Source organism: Canis aureus, chromosome 23 (assembly GCF_053574225.1).
Source record: "Canis aureus isolate CA01 chromosome 23, VMU_Caureus_v.1.0, whole genome shotgun sequence".
Lineage (NCBI taxonomy): Eukaryota > Metazoa > Chordata > Mammalia > Carnivora > Canidae > Canis > Canis aureus.
The window spans coordinates 28,321,705-28,339,501 of NC_135633.1; the positions used below are offsets into that span (position 1 = coordinate 28,321,705).

Genomic DNA, 17,797 nt, shown 5'->3' on the forward strand with positions numbered 1-17,797 from the left:
GTGTTCCTCCCAGACAGCACAGGGGAGGAAAGGTGGGGTTGTCCTACTCCAGGCCAGGAAGGGAGGGCCTAATGGGCAGCTGATGCTCTGCAGCCCGCAGCTCTACACATACCCCTTCAGCAGAAGGACCCCGGGGACTCCCCAGTTCTCCTGTTCCCACTGTCACAAAGGTCTCCCCCTCCCAGTGACCCCAAACCTGCCAGCTGTGCTCTCTGCTCCCACCTCGGCTCCGGAACCACACATTCACTTCTGCTTTCTGGCCCTAGGACAGCTCCCGGGGATACATGACAGAGGCCACATTCTCTGTGAATGTTCCCCATGCAACACATCTAGTTTCTTCACCTGGACTTGGCCTCAGGCAGTTTCCAGTGTCCATCCTCCCAACCTGCCACCTCCTTTGGCCTCACTTTCATCTGTTCTTGTTCCTTTGGGATCATTTAACTTCTCTGGGCCTCACTTTCCCCATATGTGAAATAGGGATGATTCTGGGCCTCCCTCCCTCCCTCCAAGAGCTGTGGGAAGAGACAGTGAGGTCAGACTCTTCTAACGAGAGCTATGGTTCTTAGCATCCTAACCATGGGTGACTATGCCTCTCAGAGGGATATCTGGCAATGTCCAAAAACATTTCTGATTGTCCTACTGGGTGGCGATAGTCCTGGTGTCTAACAGATAGAGCCCAGGGATACTGGTCACCATCCTACAACACACAGGATGGTCCCACCAACAAAGAATTATCCAGTCCAAAATGTCAAGAGTGCTGAGGCTGAGAAATCTTCAACAAGAGTAAGGCTTTGAAAAGTGCCTTTAGCCATAGCCCAGCCTCTGACAAGACCCCCTTGTGGGTGAGTACAGCCCCCATCTCATAAGCCCCAAGGTTTTCTTCCCATGTCCCATCTTTGCCATCAGGATGCAGCAGAACAAAGGTTCTGTGGAGCTAGGCTGCCCCGGTTTGGATCCAGGCTCCTCAACCTACTAGTTCTGTGACCTGGAGCAAGTCACTTAACCTCTCTGTGCCTCATTCTCCTCAGCTGCAAAGCAGAGATAATAATGGATAATAATGGAGCTACCCTTGGTGTCTGGTATGTACTAAGCCTTACACCTGGCTGCTCACCCTCCTTACTGTCAGGCCACCCTCCCTGTTTCTTCCCTCCATCCACCTGCCCTTTCCCCTCACATGGTCCTTGCTGAGGGAAAAGGAGCTGCTTGGTAAAAGTGGTAAATGTTTGCTGACTGCCATGGGAAGCCACTCACACCCTGTTCTGGGGACCAGGCCCCGAGGAGAGCCCTCAGCTGTGGGTGGCTTTAACACATCCTTCTCTAGAAGGGGCCGGGTCAGCCCCACCTTTCCCCACCTTCCTCCTCGGCCTCCTGGGACTCACCCACAGGATCCACGAGGTCGATGTGATCCACAAAGTCCCGCTTTCCCAGATAGACAGTGAGCTGGGAAGAGAGGCACAGGGGGGTGTTAGCAGCTGTGGGCCTGGAGGGCATGTCCCAGAAAAGCCACTGGCCCTCACTCTGGAGGAAACCCTGGGAGCTGCCTCTGAAATGGCTAAACCCAACCCGAACCCACATCAGAGTCCTAGCTGGACTTGGACCTGAGCTCCAGCCCCAATACTAATAAACTCTTGTACAATTCTGAAAGCACCTATTTATTCTAAACCCCTGTGAAGCAGTTGTCCTTGTTCCCATTTTACAGACGAGGATACTGAGGCCTGAGATCTTCACGCTGAGCACTGCTGACAGCAGAGCAGCAGCAGCAAAGAAATCAGCTGCCCGGGAGCGCTGGGCACATCTCTGAGACAGCAAGGGCAACCCAGGGCAGGGCCAGCGGTGCTAAGGGTTGCCAGTGCTCTAAACCCTGAGCTCTGTGCTTCTCACTGCCCCTCACCCCTGTGCAGTCTGCGAGGGTCCACTCATACCAGCACTGCTTTTCAAAGCAATGAGGAACTGGGAGCCAGTGTCCTGCTGGGTAGCCAGCCTGCAGGGAAGAACCTCCTGAGCTAGAATCCAGAATGTCATCCAAGACACTTCCTGCATCCTGCCGAGCACCCCCTCCATCCTCGCTCTCAGTCCACCCCTCCTCCTCCCCACAGCCACTGTTGCCTGGACGACACACCAGACTCACAGCCCCCTCTGTGGCCTGCTGCCCGCAGCCTCACATGCTCTCGGCCTTTCTCCCCTCCTTAGCCAGACTGGTTATACTAAAACGCAAATCTAATGATGCAACCCCCATCTGAAAACCCTCTAATGGTTCTTATGCCCAGAGGTAAGATAACAAATGGGTTTCATTCCAAATGCCAACTCTGATAGATTGGGGGCTGCCTGAGGCTCTGGGTTGAGAAGGAATCTAAGATGGAATCCTGGCTCAGCAGGACAGGGTGAACAGTGATTGCTGATGTCTGCTATGGGCACAGAAGGCAGACGTGGGACCACTGTGGTGTATTGGCTAGCTCAGGCCAGAAATCCAAGCTCTCAGATTCAACTGCTGTTGATGCCCCTACACTCCCTGTGAGTTATGATCATGCCTAGAATGCCCCTTTCACCCTGCCTTGCTTGGATATGCATCCCTTTCAGAGAAGCCGTCCTGACTATCCAGGCTGGGTCCTGCAGCCCCTGGGCATCCCTTTATCTCACCCTTGCCACTTTAGGTGGAAATGATCCGTTTCTGTGTCTGCCTCCCCCATCTGGCTGTGAGTGGCATGGGCTGTGCTTTATTTGTCTTGGTATTCCCTGTCCCAGTCCCCGCCGGCTTGGCCTGTACCCGACAAGGAATGATGTCAGTAATATCTATTTACTGAACTGAAAAGAAAGCAGGATGGAGCCTGGGGCCTGTGGAAAGAAAGAAAGCAGGACAGGCCCTGGGAACTGCCCTGGATAAGTAGGTGATGCCAGGGTTCAGCAGAGAGGCTCTAGGGGCCTCTCACACCAGGGGAATCAGTGCCCCAGAGGCCCTTAGCACTTAGTCTAATTATCACACTCACACTGAAGTCTCTCTAGGACAGGCTGTGTCTCAAACCAGAGCAGCGGCTCCCTAAAGTCCAGGGAGTTATACCTCCCTCTGGGACAGAGTTTCCTGAGAGGCCCCCCACCCTGTCAGCTCCTTGGACAGCTCCTAAGGATAGATGGGGGGTAGGCAGAGGGTCCTGCATGGGCAGTAGAAATGTCCAAGAGAGGACAAGCATCTAGGGCCAAGGAGGAGCTGGGTTGTGGTTGCTACAGACTCACCTTTCCATTCGGGCTTGCCTTCTTGAACACCCTGCAAATAGAAAGAGAAAGCCAGGATTAACGCATCCCGCCAGGGGAAGGCTCCTGCAGGCCGTCCCTTGGCAGGACAGAGGACAAACACCTCGAGTGATTTCCAGGCACCATCCAAGACTTGAGAGCCACAACAGTGTCTGGTATAACCGGATCTCACCATCTCCAGCGCTACCCCCCACCCTCCACCCAAGCCTCCATTATTGCCATTATAGCTCTTGTGGGATCTGGCCATGGCCCCCTCAGCCTCCTCTTCACACAGTAGGCCAAGGGAGGCTCTAAAGATAGGTCAAGCCATGCTGCTCATTTGCTCAAAGTCCTCCCAGCTCATGTAGAAGAAAAGCCCTGTGTGTGTGGTCTGTCCTGCCTCCTTTACCCCTGGGCATCACCTCCCACTCTCCCTCACCCTTCCAGTCACAGTACTTCCTTGCTGTTCCTCCAACACACCAGGTTGGGTGGGTTCTGCCTCAGGGCCTTTGCTCAAGCAGCACCCTCCCCTGGGATGCTCTCCACCCCCACCCCCACCCCAGATCTGCCCCCAGCCCCAAGCCTTCTGTGATGGGGTTTCACTGTGGCTTCACCCTGCATCTCCTCCTCTGGCTCTATTTTCTTTCCCACAGTACTCACTTGCTAACCTACTATACAAGCGACTTGCTAATTTATGCCTGTCTGCTCTGCTAACATGCCAGCTCCGCAAGGCAGAGAGCTTTGTCTTTCTTCTTCTTGATGTATCCTGAGTACCTAGGATGGCATCCCTAGTAGGCATTTAATAAATCTGTGTTAATGTGTGCCAGGTAGCAAGCACTCAACAAATATTAGTTGAGTGGGTGCATGAATGAATCAGTGAATGAATCAACTGAGAAACTGAGGCCCAGGATAGACAGGGGATGTGCCCATGGCCACACAACAGAGCACTGGATGCCAAGTCAGGCAGACATGTGGCCCCCAACTCCTGCCAAGTGCTTCTAGAGCACCCTGCAGCCTCCACCAGCACCCCCATCCCTTTCCCTCAGCAGGGTCTGGGAGCCTGAGACCCCCATCATCTAGCTCCAGAATTGCTCAGAATAATGTTGGGAGAGAAGAATAAGGAAAGAGGCAGAGACTAGAGAAGGTGCTGGAGAAGGGGAAGAGGCAGAGGAGGAGAGAGGGCTGCTGCCATGTAGGTGTGGGATGAGAGATAAAACAAACAAACAATAAAACACAGGAGATGGGCACCCCAGGGGGGGGGGCGGGGGGGGGGGGGGGGGTTGGGCTCAGGGATTTAGCGCTGCCTTCAGCCTGGGGCATGATCCTGGAGACCTGGGATCAAGTCCCACATCAGGCTCCCTGCACGGAGCCTGCTTCTTCCTCTGCCTGTGTCTCTGCCTCTCTCTCTCTCTCTCTGTCTCTCATGAATAAATTAATAAAATCTTAAAAAAAAAAAAACAGGAGAGATGGAGCAGGCCAAGCCAGGCCCAGAGGATTCCAGGCAACCCAAATGCTTACCCAGGGGCAGGAGGTGCAGTGGGCAATGCAGGGTGAGGCCTGCAGCACCACAGTGATAGTCGCTCCTCACAGAAGGGGTGTGGGGGGGTGGCCTCCTTGGCCTCCTCAGCCCCCTCCCCTAACTTCTGGGGCCCACAGGGACCACTGAGAAGTTTGAGCTTGGCTTGCCAAGAAGGACCCGGCACATGTCTCTCCCATCTCCCCTAGTTCTGGGCTTTTCTTCTCCTCATAAATATTTATCAGTGTTTGGAGTGTGAAAATGCCACAGTCAGCTGAGGTGTAATGATCACTAAAGTGAGAAAAAATACAGATCACACAGTTTGAACCAGCAGTTCCCAAGCTAGAGCTGGACTTGCATAGGAGACCAGAGAAGTGCCATGGGCCAAAGAGACCCTCCAGTTCCTTCCAGAAACCTCGGCTCACCTCTCAGGAGCCCGGGGCCTGAGAGAAAGGAGAGATCACAAATGCCTGAGTTATAACTGAGTCAGGGAGAGCTGCTCTAGCGATCCTGGAGAGGAACAGGGGCACTGTCACCACAGGAGGGGGCTGGGGGCGAGAGTCCAGAGGGAGGGGGGAAGGAGGATGGGGAGTAAGAGGGCTGCAACAGTGCTTGTCGAGTGCCTAATTCTTTCTCGTAACACACTGTGAAATGGGCATAACTCCCGTTTTACAGATGATGATCTTACAGAGAGATGTAGTAATTTGTCCAGGAACACACAGCAAGCCTGAGGCTAAGTCAGGACTCAGACCCAATTCTGTCTGCCTCCAGAGGCTGAGTACTTTAAATCCACCCCTGCTGCTTTCCTAAAGCAGGTGTTTTTTGTTTTTGTTTTTGTTTTTGTTTTATCAACTTTGGGGCCGAGGAGTAGGGAGCAGAAAAGAGGGGAAATGAGTCTGGAGAGGGGAGGGGAGGGCAAAGAGATGAAAGGGCGAGTAGGGCGAGAAGGAGAACAGGGCAACACAAGGGCAGGAAGCAAGGCCAGAGTGTTGGGGAATGTCCTGTGCTAACTCCATCAGCCCCTGGGGCCACCTCCTCAGGAAGCCGGGACTCTGATGGCTTCCTCAAACAACAACAGCGGCTTCCCATGCCCTGGGCGCATGTTCTGCTCTAGTTGTGCCTCTCACTATTTGCCCCAGAACGCTGCCAAGCCTTCAGTAGTCCCATTTCAGAGATGAGGAAACTGAGGCTCTGGGAGGTGAACTCTGGCTGTCTGTCTCCAGAGCCCATGTCCTTTCCACTCTGCTGCCCTCCCTGAAGTGACCCCACTGGCTTCCGGACGCCAACACTGTCAGGAAAACAGCCCCCTGGGGCGGCGGCGGCAGGTGCTTCCAGTCACCTGGGCCTGCACTTGTGCAGCACCACCCAGAAGGCCTCTGCCTGTCTGCCGTGAAGAGCAAGCACAAACATGCAAGACTGTGGTCGAAGCCAGACCTCCAGACTGTGGGATGGCTGGGTTTGGTTCGCCCTGCCTCCCCCGAGAACCCCCGGGGCCCACCAGCCTGACTCCCAGAGTCAAAGCTGAGTCCCCGAGAGAAACAGCGGTGGTGTTCTAGCGGATCAAAGCTCACTGGACGCAAGCAACAGAAACCCAGCAAGGGTGGCTCGGGAAAAGGAGAATAAGGAGACAAAAATGTCACGGAAGGATGCGCAGGCAGGAGGCAGGAGTGCTGGAGCCCCGGGCGGGGAAGCCATCAGCCTCTCGGGCGGTTGCTGTCTCTCCACCTGTCCCCCTGGGGCTGCATGTTCTCGGGCCTGTACTGCTCTCCGGGCCGCCGCTCCATCGTCCCCGGAGACCAACTGTCTCTGCTTACTCAGGGCTTTTCTGCTCCTCCATCGTTTTGGCTTGCAAGCGGCTCTCTCACTCCGACCCTGTTTCTACTCTGCCTCTCGCTCCGCTTCTCACTGTTAACTGGCTGAATGGCCCAAATCCAAATTCCCAGGAGAGGAATGTGATTGATCAGCTCCGCTCAGGTGCCCCATGCCTGGCCCAATCAGCTATGTGGAGGGTGTGTCATGTGACCCCCGAGGCTTGGGCAGAGGAGGGTCTACACAGCAGCACTGTACTAATGGGGTGGGGGACATAACCCATTAGTCAGTAATGAAACCAACTTCAAGAGTTGCCACCAGTGCTTCGTTGTTCTGTTTGGTTTTACTGGAATAGAAGATCTAAGCGTGACATATGACAGCAAAGGTATAGCAGATATCATTATATTCATCAATATTCCATTTCTCTCTAAGGCTGGGCAAATTTTTCCAATCCTATTAAGTTAGGCATGCCTGTGTGGCTTGCTCTGGCCAATGAGATGGAAGTGTCACATTTCACTTCCGGGAAGAAGCATTTAAGGGCTAGCACATGTTTTAGTTTCCTAAGGAGCCTGTAACAAATGACAACAAACATAGCGGCCTTAAACAACACAAACTTATCTTACAGTTTTGTAGGTCAGAAGTTCAAAAGGTACCCCATCGAGTTAAAATCAAGATGTTGGCTGTGGGCTACATTCTTTTCTGAAGGCTCCAGGGTGAATCTGTTTCCTCACCCTTCCCTGCTTCTAGAAGCCACCCATATTTGTCTCATGGCCTCTTCCTCCATCTCCAAGGCCAACAACAGCAGGTTCTTATTACATTGCATCATTCAGACCTCTCCTGCACCCCTCTTCTATTTTTATAGATCTCAAAAAATACATTCAGCCCCCTAATTTAAAGTCAACTGATTAGCAACCTTAATTTCATCTGCAACTGCAATTCCCCTTTGCCATGTAGTATAACATGCTCAAAGGTTCCAAGCATTAGTACATAGTCATCTTTGGAGAGCTATTCTTCTACTATCCCATCCTCCTTCCTCTGCCACTGAAACCAGCAATGATCCGTATGAAGAAGACTCCCGTAAACTAAGTGCCAGGGCTCTCCTGCTATATGACAGATGCGCAGCATGACAGAAAAGGAAAGCTCTTACACCACTAAGATTTGGGGGTTGTTACTGCAATGAATCAGCTTCTTCTGGCTAATACAAAAACATTATACTTGGTCAAACCTTCATTTTAGGATAACTAAGTTACAAGGCTAAAGGAATATGCTACAAATTTTTAAATTTTTAAACCCACCGTTCTAAAGAAACATGCCTAAAATGAGCATGTTCTATCAATGTCTGTGCAGTGCAGTCAGTTAGATCATGTTTCCTGATTTGATTCCATCAGGGTGGTACTCCCAGGCATGCAGGCAGGCAGATCAGCTCTCCAATAACCAGAACGTTGTCTTTCCAGTGAGTCTCATTCCCTACCTGGAGCATAGGATACCTTTAATACTCTGCTGCCCTTCTGTGAGCCACCTATCCTCTCAGTGTCCATTTGTGCCTGCACCAGGAGGGACCCATGACAGATCAGTCAAAAACCAAAAGTTTATGATTTTGTGTGGTACAGCCAAACAATGGAATATTACATAGCACTGAAATTATTTTTGCATCTCTTAAAATAAGGAAATGCCTATGATGAATATTAAGCAGAAAAGTCAGGATTCAAAACAATATATTTGGCATGAGCTCAACTTTATAATCAATAAATGCCAAAAGAAAAAATGAGAAGATTTAATGTTAAGATGGCAATACTTCCCATATTGGTCTATAGATTGAGTACAATCCCTATCAAAATCCCAGCTGGCCTTTTTTTGCCCAAATGAACAGGCTGGCCCTAAAATTCATATGGAAATGCAAAGGCCCAGAATAGCCAAAACAATCTTGAAAAAAAAAGAGAATAAAGGATTTTTGGAGGACTTACACTCCTAAACTCAAAACTTACTACAAAGCTACAGTAATTAAGATTATGATGCTGGCATAAGGATAGACACAGAGATCAATGGAACAGAATTGGAAATCCAGAAATAAACCCATATATTTATGGTTAATTAATTTTTGACAGAGGAGCCAAGATAAGTCAATGGGGGGAAAACACAAAACAGTCTTTTCAACAAATGCTGGAACAACTGGATATCCGCATGCAAAAAAATAAAGTTAGACTCCCTACCTCACACCATATACAAATATGAATGGACTAAGGACCTTAATGGAAGAGTTATAACTACACAGCTCTTAGAAGAAAACCTAAGTGTAAATCAACATGACCTTGGATCAGGCAATGGTTACCTTAGATATGACACCAAAAGCATAGGCAACTTAAAACAAAAAAGAGATAAATTTGCCTTTTGTCAAAATTTAAAACTTTTGAGCTTCAAAGGTCATGATCAAGAACGTGAAAAGAGAACCCACAGAATAGAGAAAATATTCTCAAATCATCTGATAAGGGTTTAGTATCCAGGATATATAAAAACTCTATTACAGTTCAACAATAAACAGGCAAGTAACCCAATTAAAAATGAGCAATGGAGGAGTGCCTGGGTGGCTCAGCAGTTGAGATCTGCCTTTGGCCCAGGGCATGATCCTGGGGTTCAGGGATTGAGTCCTGCATCAGGCTCCTTGTGGGGGGCCTGCTTCTCCCTCTGCCTGTGTTTCTGCCTTCTCTTTGTGTCTCTCATGAATAAATGAATAAAGTCTTCAAAAAAATTTTTTTAGATGAGCAATGGATTTGAATAGACATTTCTCCAAGAAGATATACAAGTGGCCAATAAGCACATGAAAAGATGTTCAACGGTATCAGTCTTTGGAGAAATGTAAATCAAAGCCACAATAAGATACTTCACACCAACTAGGATACCTACAATCAAAAAAAGACAATAACAAGTGTTGTCAAGGATGTGTAGATACTGGAACCCTCCTCATACATTGTTGGTGGGAACATAATGTGATGGGATCACTCTGAAAACCAGTTTGGCAGTTCCTCTGAAAGTGAAATGTAGGGTTATCATATGACCCAGTAATTCTATCCCTACACACATACCTGAGGGAATTGAAAACAGATGCCCACACAAAAACATGTACATAAATGTCCATAACATACATTATTCATAAGTCATAAAGGGTGAGAAAAAACCAAATGCCTATCAACTGCATGCAAAGAAATATCATTTAGCTATAAAAAGAGATGGCATACTGATTCCTACTACAATATGGATGAACCTTGAAAATATGTTACATGGAAGAAACCAGACAAAAAAGGCCACCTGTTGTTTGATTCCACTTACACAAAATGTCCAGAATAAGCAAGCACGTAGAGGCAGAAAGTAGGTTAGTGGTTGTCAAGGGCTGGCGTGAGGGGAAATGAGGAATGACTGCTAATGGGTATGAGGTTTCTCTCTGGGAAGATGAGAATGTCCTGGAATTAGACACTGGTGATGGTTACCCAACCTTGTGAATATACTGAAAAACACTACATTTTACACAAAAATTCTATTATGATGTGTAAATTATGTCCATTAAAAAATACTAAAAACAAACCCCACAAAAATAAATGAAAGGAAGAGTACCTAAATATTAACAGGAGTTGAAGGAGAGCCTCTCCACTTACCAACCCACTTCCTTATATATCTTATTTTTCTATGTTGCACAACAGAAACAAATTACAAAGATACCAAGGCTTTCTTTTTTTTTTTTTTTTTTTTTTTTTACCAGGGCTTTCCTAACAAGATATGTCTCAGGTGCTGGTGAAAGAAGAGTCTGGAAAAAAAATATTGTTAGTAAAGTAAGGAAATGTGGATCCTATTACTCTGAATCCTTTGATGTTAGAGCCTGATTGTGCGATTTTACAATGCAGTGTCCAGATCTCTGTGATTGCCCAGATCCCTCCCAAGCCTGCTGTGCCAGCTATTAGAACTGCTGTGCTGTCTTCTGTTCAGCTATTTCTTTCTCCAGGAAGCCTTCCCTGACTCTTCTAAGTCCCACACCCAGTGGGGAGTCACAGCATTTCCCACACTTTGTGGTGGTTTGTTTACTTACTTTCTGCTTCACTTACATAAGTGAGAGCACAGATCTTATTTGTGTTATCGATCCCTGGGGCATAGCATGGTTCCTGGGGCACAGTAGGGGCTCAGTAAATAACTACTGGGTTGAATGTTGTTGAATGAACAATGCTCTAAGAAAGAAGTGTCAAGAATGAGGATGGATGAAGTTTAAAAAGATGGTAGGCTGATGGTGATCCTTTTCTCTGGGTTAGCAGACTCCAAAGATTTCTTCTTTTATTATGGCTTCTCTTTGGCTGTCAGGATCCGTGAACATCAAGCTTAGAAAGTGCTTCATAGGGGCAGGATCCCAACTACCATCAGGCTAACTCAGGAATACAACTGACATCCCAAATGGGCCTCTGCTCAGCTTTGATAAAGCTCTCTTATTTATCACTCACCTACACACGTTCACATAGCCCCTACACTGCCAGGCTCTGGGGTCACAAAGGCGAACAATTTGGTCCCTGCTGACAAGCGACCATGGTATAGCCAAGTTAGAGAAACCCACCAAATACAAAGGCTACCATGCGTTACGCTCTCCCTAGGAGTCAGGTGCTGTGCTAAGCACTCCACATACATTAAGATAATTATGAAAAAAAAAAAAGATAATTATGTTATTCCATCTAAATATGTCCAGTTTTTCAGAGGAGAAACCTAAGACCCAAAATAAACAGCTTATCCAAAATCATGAAGTCAGTATCAGAAAACTTACACAGGAGAGAAACCCAGTGAATGGGCTGCATAGGAGAAACATTTAGACAAAACATGTCTTACTTGACATCAGGAACCTCATCCTGGAGAGACTATCCATGAACGTGGATTCACTACCAGTGAATTGAGAGAGTGCTGGTAACAATTCATTCCTCTATGAGTATCACAAAATTCATGGTGGAGAAAAATGCTATGAATACAGTGAATGTCGGAAAATCTTCAAACATTACTCAATCTTCAGTCAACATCAGAAAGCTTATCCCAGAGAGAAACCAAGTGCCAATCACTGCTCTGAGTGTGTCATAAATATTAACTCATTTGTTCCTCCAATAACCTTATAAGGAGGTACTACTCCATCCCTGCTTCAGAGATGAGGAAACTGAGTCACAGAGAGAGAGTCTAATCTTCCCACGGTCACACAGCTAGTAGGGGGCATAGCTAGATACTAGGTCCCAGGCAGTCTGGCCCCAGGGATCACACTTTTAATCATTCACAATAATACCTTCTAAGTGGGATAGTGTGGTTCTGTGTGGCGGTTTAGGAAAGGCTTCAAGGAAGGAGGTAGCAATGAGGAAGACGTTGGAAGGACAGAGATGAAGAGGTGACAGCTCTGCAGGCCAACATCTGGAGAAGGCAACTGAGTCCAGGGGTGCTCAGGAGGGAACAGGCAGCCTGGTGTGGCTGAACTGTGTCCTGTGTGCCTGGGAAGAGCACCAGGGAGGAGGACAGGCCAGAGAAGAGTCTAGTCACTGCATGGAGCACCTCCATGCTCCAGGCTCTGGGCTACGTGTGAAGGGTCTTGCATGCCAAGCTAAGGAACTTGGACCATAACCAGAGGCATTAAGGAGCCATGGGCATTCGGGGGAGGGAGGATGACTGGCCAGGACTGTATTTTGGACACAGAGGTGCCCCTGGCCCCATAAGTTTCCCCTCTCTCTGCCCCGATAGCAATCATGACTCAGTTGGGTAGGGTGGGGACCATGCAAAGGGGCATTCCTCCTGCCCTACATTCTGACCCACTTTCTGGGTGTGAGAGCAGCCATCAGGGAGCAGGGAGGCATGAAGAGCAGGTGGCTAAGGCAGCAAAGAGGTTTCTAGGGCCCTTATCACACGCTCCCTGGTAGCAGAGTTATTTGTGTACAAGCTCGTCTGCTCTGCCAGAATTGAACAGCCCGCCCTGTGTCAGAACATTGCCTGCCTGTTTACCCACCATTCATGCACCTGCTTCTCAGGACAGCCCAGGAGGGGGAGAGGAGCAGGAAGACAGGAAATGTCACCCTCATTTCACAAATTTGGGGAGCCTGAGGGAACACACTGCAGCCTGCTTCGTTTCCCAGGTGGAGAAATCACAACCCAAGGGTGAGAAGAGTCTTGTGCTGGGGCCAGGAAATAAGCTCAGAGAGACTTGCTGATGTGCACAGAGTCCCAGGCAGAGAAGAGAACCTCGGGTTTCTGGTGCTCTTATAACGCAGCTCAAAACCGGGCTTGGCTCCTTTAGGCCTCTGCATGGCTCTCTGGGCACAGGGTGGCATATCTGGCAGGGCTGTGGGGCGAGGGGTGGTGGATGGAGTCTCTGATCAAATCAAGCTCCCAGCCTCTAGACTTCCCATAGGCTTCTAGGCACAGAGCAATTCCTTCGCCTTCTGCCTGCATTCACATGTTGACTTTTCTGGCCATGATCCATACTTGTGGAAAGATTTCTATGGGGTGCAGAGTCAGGAAGGAGGGGAGCCACCAGGTGGCCGTGAATAGAGTGGAGAGTTTCTTAAAGAAGCAGAGTCCATTTGCCGGTAACCTAAGAAACTGGAGATCTGAAAGTCAAAGGCTAATAAACATTTCAACACGTGGGCTGGCAGCTGGATCCCAAAGAGCCCACAGACCGCACCTGAACACTCTCCAGGCTTCTCTCGGGTTGAGAGGCAGGAAGGGAGGGCTGCTGGCGGGAGAATCCGCACAGACCTAAAAGCAAGCAGACCCTGCCAGAATCCTGTGTGTCCTCAGGTGAGTCTAGCACCTCTCTGAGGCATACCTCCCCTTGTCTGGAATATGGGGGTGGTGTCTAGCTCACTGGTTGAAGGCGCACATCAAGACTTGGTACGCAGTAGGGAAGTGATAAAAGGAAGCCAACATTATTGGTAATAGCATTATTACTGTTATCCCCATTCCCCTGGCCAACACTCTGCCTCCCCTCCAGTGCCCAGGGGAGAGTTCTTGCCCAAATGTCCCTCAAGTGAGAAGGCCTTGGGGTGGGAAGAGAGATAGTTATGTTACCCTCACTGGAGACAGGGAAGTTTTTTTAGTTGTCTGTCTTCCTCCCAGTCTCAGGTGAAAAACAATAGTTTATAATGTTCTCTTCCCAGTTTAGACCCTCACATTTCAGAAATCTCTGGAGACATCCCCTATCTTTTCTTTCTATCTTCTATCTACCTTTCCATCAGTTCTCCCAACTGCAATCCTTTCTTCCTGACCACCTCATCCAAGAAGCCTTTCCTGACTTCGCTCACCTCCAGGAGGACTGTGCTTGCTCTTTTCACCTTTCCTTCCCTTCTCTCTTCTTTCCATCCATCCATCCATCCATCCATCCATCCATCCTCCTTCCTTCCTTTATTTTCTTCCTTTTATTTTCCAATCTCTGGGCCTGACACAGTGCTGATGTCCAGGAGATACAGGCCCTTGTGCCCTGTCCTCAGGGCACCTACACTCTGGAGCAGGGAGACAGATGCTCCACAAATAAATAAACACTCCCTCCAAAGCACAGTGGGAGGGTAGAATGAGATGATGTATGACATCCGGCTCAGTTCCAGGCACAAAACAGCCACCCACACACATGAGCACCTCTCCCTCCCACTCCATCCAGTGCCCGAGTCCCCTCAGCATCTACACAGGCCTGCACCTCTCCTCTCCCTGGTGACAGCCACAGAACACTGAAAAACTGCAGAGACCAGGAGCCTCTTCCTCTAGTCATTTACTTTCCTTGGTACATAGTCAGTGCTAAATAAATATTTTGTACTAATGAATACAGGAATGAAGGAGAGCCAAACCCTGAGCAAAGCTGGGGACAAAGAGGACCTGGGCCAAGTGGCGAATTAGAGGTGGGCAGTCCTGCCAGCAGGATGAGAGGTGGCGCGTGGGCCTCAGCGGGAGCCCGGGACACACAGAGCAGCCCCAGACACAAGGCAGGCAAATTTTCCCAGAGGAAGACTTTATTTAAAGTTTCATTTGTTTGGGTTTGGAGTTTTGTTTTGTTTTGCCCATTTGAACATACCAACTTTTAGGGTTACAGAATAACACAGTAAAATGAGAGATGAATTCAGAAGCATGACCTCTTTCCTCTGCTCACATTTCATAAACCATTAGGACAGGTCACTATGCAGTGCACCTCCAATTCTGTGTCAACCACCCCAGGGGTTGGGTCAGAGGCTGAGAGCCCTCTGTGGTCAGCGGCTCTGTCCGGACTGAAAGGTCTAGCCTCAGGGGGCAGTTCTTTCTGGAGAAAGAATCCTAAGAGGAGAAACCCATGCCTCATATTTGGCTAGAGAAGAGGCTCGGATAAGCTCCTAAGGGCCAACTGCCACATCTGTAGAGGTTTTGTGAGCTAGAGGTTCAACACAGCCATTGCCAAGGCTTGCTACTGTGGGGTCAATGCGCCCCCCCCCCCACACACACACACACAGGCAGACATTTGGCAGCATCTGGAGACATTTTGGGTGGTCAAAGCTTGGAGGAGGGGTGCTACTGGCATCCAGTATGTGGATACGCAGGCTGACCCCCTTCACACCTCCAACAAAGAATCTGCAGCCCAAATGTTAACAGTACTGATGGTGAGAAATCCTGATCCAAACTTACAGTTAAATAAGTTCTATTAGGGGCACCTGGGTGGCTCAGTGGTTGAGCCTCTGCCTTTAGCTCAGGTCATGATCTCAGGGTCCTGGGATCGAGTACTGTATCAGGCTCCCTGCAAGGAGCCTACTTCTCCCTCTGCCTACTTCTCTGCCTCTCTCTGTATGTCTCTCATGAGTAAATAAATAAAATATTTTAAAAAATAAAATAAATAAGTTATATTAAAAACAAAGGGAATAATACTCTAGATATATCATTACTTCACGACATTTCTCTAGGATGCTCTTGAGGCTATTTATGCCCCCTAGATCTGTAGAGTGGGAACACTGTATGATGGTGTCCTACCATGCATTCCCCCCAACTCCATGCCCCGGGGACATCACTTTAGCAGCGTGACATCCTTGCTGGGGGAATTACGTCACAGAGATTGGCAAGTACTACACCACCACCTCTGTTTTTTTTTCTGGACAGCCAGTTGTTACCAGTACACCATTGGGTGTAGCCCTAAGTAAAGAAGGGAAGTCACAAGCCTGGTAGATGCTTCTAAGATTCCAGCCTAGAGAGATGGCCCAGCACCAGCCTGCTAGACACACTGTGGAATAAGGATCTAAACGTGGCAACACATACAAATTCTCCACATCTCATATGTACACGTACCATGCATGCCATACACATACGCAGATGCATGCACCCCACGCATAGCCTCAGAGGCCACACAAACACCTCACACCCTCCACATATACCTACAGACACCACACACACCATACCACACGCACACTGTGTACACTTGCCACATACACCTACACCACACGCATATCATGTATGCACACGTACCCCACAGACACTTAAACGTACCATGCACAGACCACTCACACAAATACAAGCATGCATAAACCAGCAACATCCATCTCACAGACAACAGCCCCACACAGAGGCCATACACACACCACATAAAAACACTCATAAGCAGCCTTCTAGCCAGCAGAGAGTAACTTAAATAATGAGAACAGTAAAAGAATACCAATCTGGCTGACCATATTCTTTGATATCTCAGTACCTCTGTGGCCCATCCTTCCACACACACCACCTCCCTACCAGGTTGCTAAGGTGAAGGTCTCAACAACCCCCCCACACCTCTCCCTCCGAGGAATACCATCCAGTGACCGTGTCTCAGTGCCCATTCCTCCTGGCCACCAGAGCCCCGGCTGAGTGGATCCCTGCTCTGTGTCCAGCTCTCTGTATGCTGAGCCCAGCTGGCTGTGGCCTCCAGGGTCTGGCCCTCCACCCCTTCCCAGAGCACATGACAAGCAGTTCCCTGGGTGACTCCACCCACCCAGCCACTTGGCTGCCACTAGATGCTGGTAAGTCCAAACCTCTATCTCTAGCCAGATCCTCTCTGACCCCACACCCACAGCTTTGTGACATCTCCACTCAGATGTCCCCCAACTCCCCAGACAAGCTGCAAATACACTTCCTGTCTGCCCACACTTGTTCCTTGCCTGTGTTCTTCGCCCCTGCCCATTCCAAAGGTCAGAGGGGCTTGATGCATCTCATGAATAAAGGAATAAATTATGTAAATCCTACAAAAAGAGGAAGAAAACAAACTTCCACGTGAGACACATAGGAAGTCTTACCCCATTTTACAGATGAGAGTCCTGAGTTGTGGTGAAGTCAAGGGACTGGCCCAGAAGCAGCAGCCAAGGGGTGGGTAAGGCTGTGTAAGTCCCAGAGCTGGGGGCTGCAGGCAACAGCAGGCAGGCCAGGACAGGCCCTTCAGGATCAGCTCTCCCCAGCCCCAAGTGAGGGGGTTAGTTACAAAGAAAAGGAAAAGGCGTTCCTGATACGCGTCCTGTTTCCTCTCCTCCTCTGGGCTTCTCAGGCCTGGAGGGCGGATGTCTCTGGGCTGGCAGCACTCAGCCTGTGCACAGGCAGTCAGAGGGTAAGGGTCTCCCCAGGACCCTTCCACCCCAGTAGGTGGGCCTGCATGAAGACAGGGGCTCCCTGGAGTGACCTCTCAATTGTTCCTTCCCAGCCTAGGGGAGCCTCCACCCTATATCCCCAATGGATACTCATCACAGCCAGCACCTCTTATCCATCAGACTGTCCCGTAAAGCCACCTCCACTGGGAAGCCTTCCATGTCATCCTCACTCGCTTTGGAGTCTCTCTGTAGTCCCTCTTCTTCTCTTCCTCCCTGTCCCACAGCAGCCAACGCCCACTCTGCCCAGCCTTCTGTGGCTATTGCCTGTAGATCTGGGCTCCCCATAAATCAGGCAGGGGGTAGGAAGCAGGGAGGAGGGAGACAAAGGCAGAGGCCATCAAATGGTGTTTCCTGAAAGGACAAGATGAACCTCCCCCATCAGACAGGGGACCTTCCTGAGGGCAAAGTCATGTCTCTTCTATCAGACAAAGATTTCCCTGAAATGACTTGTGGGCCAAAGTGGCTATGACTTTCCATCACAGGAGATTCTTCCACGACACAGGTCATGCCTCCTTCCTTAAACAAGGAGCTGCCAGAAGACAAGAGAGCTATGTCCCCTCTATTAAATAGGGAGCTCTGGAAATAGGAGCCACATTGCCCCCATCAGACAAGAGTCATTCTTCTGGAGAATGGGGCT

At 49.4% G+C, this 17,797-nt stretch overlaps 1 protein-coding gene across 8 annotated transcripts in view; it reads right to left on the reverse strand.

The window, feature by feature from the left end:
• The window catches only part of ARRB1 (arrestin beta 1), a 76,775-nt gene that overhangs the window by 23,618 nt on the left and 35,360 nt on the right, over window positions 1–17,797 (reverse strand). For 6 of the 8 annotated variants that reach the window (XM_077867059.1, XM_077867064.1, XM_077867058.1 and 3 more), the window contains 2 exons: window positions 3,229–3,259; window positions 1,380–1,440 (listed from right to left, as the gene is read on the reverse strand). In XM_077867059.1, the coding sequence (XP_077723185.1) occupies window positions 1,380–1,440; window positions 3,229–3,259 (92 nt within the window). Of the gene's footprint in view, window positions 1–1,379; window positions 1,441–3,228; window positions 3,260–16,345; window positions 16,378–16,815; window positions 16,966–17,797 lie in introns of those variants that run through there. The other 2 variants (XM_077867062.1, XM_077867060.1) reach the window with 2 other exon arrangements.